Genomic DNA, 9,337 nt, shown 5'->3' with positions numbered 1-9,337 from the left:
GGCGTTGTGGCGGGCGCCTGTGGTCCCAGCTACTTGGGAGGCGGAGGCAGGAGACCCGCTTGAGCCCAGGAGTTGGAGGTTGCTGTGAACTGTAATGCCAGGGCACTCTGCCCAGGGGGACAGCTTGAGGCTCTGTCTCAAAAAAAAAAAAGAAAGTGGAACTTGACAGAGTTTTAATAGTACTATTTTTTGACAGTTGCAGATGAGATTTAAATGATATTTAAATTAAGAATGTTGTGAATTTTTTTCTTTTTTTTACATTGAGAAGATAATTTTGGTTTTTTTTAATGTGTTTCTGTTTATTTTTTTTTCCTTTTTTATTGTTTGAGATTCATTGAGAGTACAAAGAATTAGGTTGCACTGATTGCATTTAGATAAAGCCCCTCTTACAATTGTGTCCCACCCCCAAGAAGTGTGCCTTACACCATGACACCCCGCCATTCTCTTCCCTCCTCCCTTTTTTCTACTTGCTCATTTACCTACGCACCCCCCCCTTGTATTAGCTCATCTGCTGCTTTTATATTAGAGTACATTGGATTCTTGCTTCTCTATTCTTGTGATGCTTTACTAAGGAGAATGTGTTCCACCTCCATCCAGGTTAATACAAAAGATGTAAAGTCTCCATCTTTTTAAGTGGCTGAATACAATTACATGGTATACATATACCACAGCTTGTTAATCCATTCCTGGGTTGGTAGACATTTTCCACATTTTGTTCATTGTAAATTGAGCCAAGATAAATAGTCTAGTGCAAATTTCTTTATGATGAAAGGATTTTTTTTCTTCTGGGTAGATGCCTAGTAATGGGATTATAGGATCAAACTGGAGGTCTAATTTGAGTTCTTTGAGGATTCTTCCACAAGAGGTTGTATTAAAGTCCCACAAACAGTGTAAAAGTGTTCCCTTCTCTCCACATCCACACCAGCATCTGCAGCTTTGAGACTTTGTGATGTGGGCCATTCTCACTGGAGTTAGGTGATATCTCAGGGTGGTTTTGATTTGCATTTCTCTGGTGATTCAGGATGATGAGCTTTTTTTCATGTTTGTTAGCCATATGTCTGTCTTCTTTAGAGAAGGTTCTATTCATGTCTCTTGTCCAGTGATATGTGGAATTGTTGGGTCTTTTTTTGTTGATTGTTTTGAGTTCTGTGTAGATCCTAATGATTAAGCTTTTGTCCAATTCATAATATATAAATACTTTTTCCCATTCTGGAGGTTGTTTGCTTTGGTTGTTTCCTTAGCATTGCAGAAGCTTTGTAGTTTAATTAAGTCCCATTTGTTTATTTTTGTTGTTGTTGCAATTGCCACAGAAGTCTTCTTAAAATCTTCCCTAGGCCAATATTTTCAAGTTTTTTCCCCATACTTTCTTTGGATTTATATTGTTTCATGTCTTAGATTTAAATCCTTTATCTGTATTGAATCAATTTTTGTTAAGTGGTGAGATGGGTGGAACCAGTTTCAGTCTTTTACAGGGATTATCCAGTTCTCCCAACACCATTTTTTGAATAGGGATTCTTGTCCCAAGTGTTAAGTTCTTGTTTGGTTTATCAAAGCTTAGGTGGCTGTAAGATGTTAGTTTCATCTCGTGGTTTTCTATTCAGTTCCAAATGTCAGTGTCTCTATTTTTGTGCTAATACCATGCTGTTTTGATCACTATGGTCTTTTAGTACAGCTGAAAGTCTGGTAGGGTAATACCCTGGCTTTGCTTTTATTACTAAGAGTTGTCTTGGCTATATGGGGTTTCTTCTAGTTCCATACAAAACAAATAATTATTTTTTCCAAATCTTGAAAGTATGGTGATGGTACTTATCATGGGGATTGCATTGAATCTGTAGATTGCTTTGGGTAGTCTAGACATTTTCACAATATGGATTCTTCCCAGCCGTGAGCATGGCATGTTCTTCCATTTTTTAATATCTTCTATTTCTTTTCTTAGGGTTTCATAATTTTTTTTGTAGAGGCCCTTTACCTCTTTTGTTAGATATATTCATAGGTATTTTATTTTTTTTTGATACTACTGTGAAGGAAATTGTGTTCTGGATTAGCTTCTCATTTTAGCTGTTATTGGTATATACAAAGGCTACTGATTTGTGGACATTGATTTTATACCCTGAGACACTGCTGTATTTTTCCATCACTTCCAGGAGTCTTGTGGTTGAGTGTTTGGGATTCTCTAAGTATAAGATCATACCGTTGGCAAAGAATGAGAGTTTGACCTCTTCTGCACCCATTTGGAGCCCTTTATTTCCTTCTTGCCTGATTGCATTGGCTAGAACTTCTAGCACTATGTTGAATAGTAGTGGTGATAGAGGACAACCTTGTCTGGTTCCAGTTCTGAATGGAAAGCTTTCAGTTTTACTCCCTTCAGTACAATATTAGCTGTGGGTTTATCAAGATGGCTTCAGTCAGATTCAGAAACGTGCCACCGATGCCTAAATTCTTAAGTATTCTAAGTAGAAAAGGATGCTAAATTTTATTGAATGCTTTTTCTGCATCTGTTGAGAGAATCATAGGTCTTTGTTTTTGCTTCTGTTGATATGGTGAATTACATTTATAGACTTATGTATGTTAAATCATTTAACCTTGCAGTTCCTGGGATGAAACCTACTAGATCACTGGTTCTCAATCTGTGGGTCATGACCACTTTGGGGGGGTCAACTGACCCTTTCACAGGGTTTGCCTAAGACTAAGACCATCCTGCATATCAGATATTTACATTACGATTTATAACACTAGCAAAATTACAGTTATAAAGTAGCAAGGAAATAATTTTATGGTTGGGGGTCCCCACAACATGAGAAACTGTATTAAAGGGTCATGGCATTAGAAAGGTTGAGACCCAGTGTACTAGATAATGATGAATGATTTTTTTTAATGTGTAGCTGTAATCTATTGGCTAGGATTTTATTGAGAATTTCTGTATCTGTATTCATTAGTGAAATTGATCTGAAATTCTCCTTTTTAATTGGGTCTTTTCTTGGTTTTGATACCAAGGTGATGTTTACATCATAGAATGTGTTGGGGAAGATTCCTTCCTTCTCAATTTTTAGTAATAAAAAATTTCTGCAGTATGGATATAAACTCTTTGAAGGTTTGCTAGAATTCTGGGGTGAAGCCATCTGGACTAGGGCACTTTTGGGGGGGAGATTTTTTAATGTTTCTTCAATCACAGTTTTTGAAATTGGTCTGTTCAAGAGATCTGTTTTTTCTTGATAAGTCTAGGAAGAGGGTGTGATTCCAGGTATTGATTCACTTCCTCCACATTGTCAAACTTCTGGGCATAGAGTTTCTTGTAGTACTCAGAGATGATCTCTTGTATTTCCATATCATTTCTAATTGAGGTTATTAGAGATTTTACTTTTTTATTTCTAGTTACTCTGGTCAAAGGTTTGTTGATTTTAATTTTTTTGAAAACCCAACTTTGTTTCATTAATTTTCTGAATCATTCTTTTCATTTTCATTAATCTGTGACTTGATTTTGATTATTTCTTTTTTTTTTTTTTTTTTGCTGGGTTTGGGATTAAATTGTTCTTTTTTCCAATTCCATAAGATGGTTCATGAGTTTGTTGATGCCCTGTCTTTCTGTTTTTCAAATATAGGTATCTAAGGGGATAAATTTCCTTCTTAAGACTGCTTTTGCTGTAACCTAGAGGTTTTGCTAACTGTGTGTCTTCATTTTTATGTTTGAGGAATTTAACTATTTCCTCTTTTGTCTCTTCCTAAACCCAACTATCATTCAGCAAAAGGTTGTTTAATTTATAACTCTTTCCTGTGTGGGGAGGAACGTTTTGTTGCAGTTGAGTTCCACCTTTATTGCCTTCTGGTCTGAGAGGATACAAAGTATAATTTGTATTTTAATTTTGCTGAGGTTTGATTTCTATCCTGGTCAATTTGGGGGTATGTACCATGGGCTGATGATAAAAATGTATATTCCTTACCTTTGGGATGGTGTGTTCTGTATATGGCTATTAATTGCATTTGTTCTAGCATCACATTTAAGTCCTTTGCATCTTTGTTTAGTTTCTGTTTGGAGGATCTGTCCAGTTCTGTCAGAGGGGTGTTAAAGTCCCCAATTATTCTGGGATTATGGGATATCATATTGGTCAGACCCATCAAGGTCTGTTTCATAAATCCAGGAGCATTTAAGTTGGATGCATAAATTGAAATCTTTTTGCTGTATTTTTCTTTTGACCAGTATAAAGTATCCATCTTTGTTTTTCTTAACTTTAGTTGCTTTAAATCCACTTGTATCTGAAAATAAGATTGCAATACCTCCTTTCTTCTGATTTCCATTTGCTTGAAATAACTGTTTTGCATCCCTTAACCCTAGGTGTGTCTTCTGGAGACAGCATATGGATAGCTTATGCTTTTTTATCCATTCAGCCATCCTGTACCTCTTCAGGGGTGAATTCAGTCCATTGACATTTATTGAGAGAATTGATTAAGTATGATAGAATTCTAGGCATCTTATTTTGTGAAAGTCTGTTGTGTAGTTTTATCCTTTGTGCCATTGTGGAAGCTAAGTTTTGATCCTTCGCTTCTGGGTATTGCTTTGCTGGTGGTCTGTTGTGGTGGTCAGTGTTGAGAATAGGTCTAAGTATTTCCTGTGAGCTAGCCTTGTTATGGCAAATATCCTCAGTGCTTGTATATCCACAAAAGATTTGATTTCTCCATCCATTCTGAAGCTTAGTGTAGCAAGATACAGAATTCTGGGCTGCAAATTGTTTTGTTTAAGAATGTTGAAGGTATGGCTCGGCACCTGTGGCTCAGGTGGCTAAGGTGCCAGACACATACACCTAAGGTGGCGGGTTCGAATCCAGCCTGGGCCTGCCAAACAACAATGACAGCTGCAACCGAAAAATAGCCAGGCACTGTGGCAGGCACCTGTGGTCCCAGCTACTTGGGAGGCTGAGGCAGGAGACTCGCTTGAGCCCAGGAGTTGGAGGTTGCTGTGAGCTGTGATGCCACAGCACTCTTCCCAAGGGGGCAGCTTGAGGCTCTGTCTCCAAAAAAAATACAAGAATGTTGAGGGTAGATGACCATGCACTTCTGCTTGGAAGGTTTCAGTTGAAAAGTCTACTGTCATCCTAATGGCTCTGCCCTTGTAGGTCAGTTGGCGCTTATCCCTGGCTGCTTGCAGAATTTTTTCTTTCATGTTGACTTTGGACAAGTTCATTATAATGTAGAGACTCTGTTTGAGTTGAGATGACCCCGGGTTTGATATCCATCTGAAAGGAATGTGTTGGGGGTGTTGGGGGTCTTTGGTAAAACCTGGGAAGTTTTCTTTTATTATAGTCTCCAGCAGGGCTTCCATACCTTTGGGGCAATCTTCTTCCCCTTCAGAATCCGTATTATTTATATATTTGAACATTTCATGGAGTTTCTACATGCCTGTTCTGCTTTCTCTCTCCTCTTTTCTGCCTCTTTAACTACTTGGGTTAACTCGAAAACTTTATCCACTAGCTCTGAGGTTCTTTCTTCTCCCTGGTCTAACCTATTTTTGATACTTTATCTACTACATTTTTACATTTCTTGATTGTCTCCTTCATTTCCTCAAGCTCCACCATATTCTTTCTATATTCTACATATCTCTCATCTGACTTTTGGTTCTGTTTTTCCATTTTTTCAGATCCTTTTATTGTCTTTATCATCCATATTTTAAATTCCATTTCTGTCAAGTCCATTAATTCTTTTTAGGTGGAGTCTTCTGCAGTAGCTGCCTCATCATCCCTTGGGGGTTGTTCCTCTGTTTTGGTTTTTCATGTTCCCTGAATTTTTCTATTGGTTCCTCTTCATGTGTTCTTTTTTCTTGTTCTCCTCCTTGTCCTCCTATTTACTTCTCACTGCCTCCTTTGTTTTAAATAGAAATCTTGATCATAGTATGTTGCAATGTGTTGCTGGGACACTAGGTGGCTGTTGTGATTTTTTTAGGAGACAGCACAGCCAGGAACCTCTGTGGTCCTTATTCCAAACTTAGTTGCCTTCAGTGATCACCTGATTGTTTCTTAAGCATTCAGACCCTGCTGGGTTGGGATTTTAAAGCTCACGAGAATCCTTCAGGGGCAAGTCTCACAGTGCCCCCTGACTCCAGTTCCCATGGGGTATGGGAGCCCCTCAGCCTGTCCCAAGAATGGATTTTTGATCCCTGGCAGGCAGAATTAAGATGGCTGTGCTTTAGGCCCCTGCTGAGGTCTTCTCAGGACCTTCCCACAATGGCAGCTTCCTGGTCCAAGAGGTCTCAGTATTTCTGCATCACCAGCCTCCAAACCTATGACAAATTCACTCCAACTGGCATTCAAATCGGATTGCTATATTCTGTTCAAGTCTACCCACTTTTCCAAGCTTTCCACTCAACATACAGCTTCCCCAACCGCTGAAAACTCCAGAAAGGCGTTCTCCCATCCCAGACTTTTATAGGAGGGGCAGCCAACCCCAGTTGGTTGTAATCACTTGCTTAATTCATCAGAATTCCACTTCTGGGGATCATAGGCTGTATTCAGCTCACTACCTCCTTGCTGTGCTGCCTGAGCTATGACTCTGGGTAAAGTCCCTGTGCCAGGTATGGCTGGGTTCTCCTTTTTTCCAGTTGTTCTAGGAGAACTCAGCTGAATGATCTTTTCTGGTCTGCCATCTTGCTTCACCCAAGAAGATAATTTTTGAATCGCATGTTGTAAGTCTTAATTCCTCATTCACCAATTCAGGAAATAGCGTCTATATTCTGTTTGGCCCTATGGAAGAATTCACAAGAGACGTGTAGGGCTACTTACCAAAGTTTTTTTTTTTTTTTTTTTTTTTTGAGACAGAGCCTGAAGCTGTCCCCCTGGGTAGAGTGCTGTGGCATCACAGCTCATAGCAACCTCCAACTCCTGAGCTAAGCACGTCTCCTGCCTCTGCCTCCCAAGTAGCAGGGACCACAGGTGCCCGGCTGTTTTTTGGTTACAGCTGTCATTGTTGTTTGGCGGGTCCGGGCTGGATTCGAACCCACCACCTTAGGTGTATATGACTGGCGCTTTAGCCGCTTGAGCCACAGGCGCTGAGCCACTTACCAAAGATTTAAATCCTTTTGAGTTCAAAGTATGAAATAATAATACAAAAGAACTCTAAGAGAATTTTGAATAATATAAATCTTGTTTTGCTTTTTTTCTTAAAGAAGAGAGACTGGGTATCATTCTGTCACCCAGGCTGGAATGCAGTGGTATAATTGTAGCTCATTGTGACCTTAAACTCCTGGGCTCCAGAGATCCTCCTGTCTCAGCCTCAAGTCACAGGAATTATAAGCATGAGACACTGTGCCTAACTTTTTTTTTTAATGTGGAGTTGTGCTGATTATAACCAGTTGTGTTCAGATTAAATTAAATCAAAAGTATTTTATTAAGCTTGTATCTTCATATGTCATTGTTTTATATTCATTGTATTTATGTTGGGAAGGGAAACTGACTAGTAGAGAAAGCATATGCATTTTGAGGAGACAATATATTTTTTCTCACCTAAGTTCTTCAAAATAACTTGAAAATGTGGTATAAATACAAACATTTCCCCTTAAAAATGTACATGCAGTATTTATGTGTTTGTATACAATGAAGCATATTTTCTAGGATGCTTTAAATTTCAAGCTAGCATTTCTCTATAAAATTAATCTTTGTCAGTTTAGCAACACTGTGGTGATGCAGTTATCTGTAGAAATGCATTTTCAAAGACCAGAGATGTGTTTTTATATTGGATTTTATTTTGAACAAATTGTTACTTGAATATCCAGGATAAATATGTAATTGTTAAGCCTCATATCCTTTAACATTTAGCATTGTAGAACAAACCTACACCCCAGCTGAATGTGTCAGCCAGGCCATAGACATCAATGAACCAATAGGCAATTTAAAGAAACTACTGGAACCAAGACTACAGTGTTCTTTGGATGCTCATGAAATTTGCCTGCAGGATATCCAGGTAACATTTTTTTTTTTTTTTTTGAAATTTGTATTTCAGAATTTTATTCTGAGTAGGAATATATTTTGTTAGCAGTTTGTTTCAATAGCTGTTGCCTTTCCCTCTGTAAATTGATTTGACATGTATTACTATAAAGTTTAAGCATTTAGAAATAGAAGAATCCTTTCAGCAAAATTTTATCCATTTAAAATTATAAAGATTAAGTACTAAATCAGACATTTTTTTTTAAACATACAATGAGAAGTTTAAATAAATTGGAATATGAATTTAAATATGGAGTAGTGGGAAACACATTGACTTTGGAATTTGAAGAAGTGTATCTCTAGGTAGCTTTTAACTTCTGTGCATCAGTTTCCTTATCTTTAAAGAGAGATTTGACTAATGATTTTTATATTTCCCTTTCATCTTTATTTTCTCTGGCATTAAATTTTGAATAAGAATTTATATACCAACTGATATTTCTTGGAATTTATTACAATAAGATTTTATTCATAGCGGTATTAAAATGTATTACGTTTGGAAAATATGTTCATGTTTTATGGTACGTTTTCAAGAAAGGTAGTATTTTTATATATGAAAGGTTGTAGCCTAAATAGGATTGCTCAGGTAGTTTTTTGTGACCTTCCGTAAACATGTGAGTAAGTACTGTGGTTTCATGTTTTTTTTATACTAATACTAATGCATATTGTGTCATCTTTTGGATTATTTGGTTTGTTTTATTCTTTACTCCTCCCCCTACCTGCCTCATGAGAGGGTTATAATTGATACAATAGAATTCTTGACTTAGTTTTTTGAAAATTCAAGTCATCATCTGTTGCAACTGTTATCTTTCCTTTCAATATAAGTCTAGTAATTGTCAGTGGTGGAGGAATGGAGCTGTTCTAAAACTAGGTAATGCAGTTAGGTTTAGTAATATTATAATTTTAGGATTTAAGATTTTCCTTCACTTAACAGTGATAGAATGAATTAGCTTAATTTTTTTGGAAGACAGTCTGATGTTTAGTATTTATTACTGGTAAATGTGAAATGCCTAACATTTCTACCTCACAATAAATGGTTCCTATAGTAGTCCTTACCTGGGTGGACAGAGGTATATGCATGAGGAAGTTCATTCATGGTTTTGTAAAAACTGAAAACTTATATATTCCAAAAACGAGATTCAGTAAATAAGTTCCATAGATTGGAATTTAAGGTAGCCATTAAAAATTGGCAAACTGGGGTTGGTGCCTGTGGCTCAGTGAGTAGGGTGCCAGCCCCATATACTGAGGGTGGCAGGTTCGAACCCAGCCCTGGCCAAACTGCAACAAAAAATAGCCAAGTGTTGTGGCAGGTGCCTGTTGTCCCAGCTACTTGGGAGGCTGAGGCAAGAGAATTGCCTAAGCCCAGCAGTTGG

The 9,337-nt window shown here is 37.7% G+C and overlaps 1 protein-coding gene across 2 annotated transcripts in view; it reads left to right on the top strand.

Moving 5' to 3' along the window:
- Nucleotides 1–9,337, top strand: part of GABPA (GA binding protein transcription factor alpha subunit) — a 44,610-nt gene that overhangs the window by 10,217 nt on the left and 25,056 nt on the right. For both annotated transcript variants that reach the window (XM_023509727.1, XM_003783899.3), the window contains exon 3: nt 7,800–7,944. In XM_023509727.1, the coding sequence (XP_023365495.1) occupies nt 7,800–7,944 (145 nt within the window). The remainder of the gene's footprint in view (nt 1–7,799; nt 7,945–9,337) is intronic.

Source organism: Otolemur garnettii, unplaced genomic scaffold, assembly GCF_000181295.1.
Source record: "Otolemur garnettii isolate 467f Iridium unplaced genomic scaffold, OtoGar3 scaffold00009, whole genome shotgun sequence".
Lineage (NCBI taxonomy): Eukaryota > Metazoa > Chordata > Mammalia > Primates > Galagidae > Otolemur > Otolemur garnettii.
This window is presented reverse-complemented; position numbering and strand designations above follow the sequence as displayed.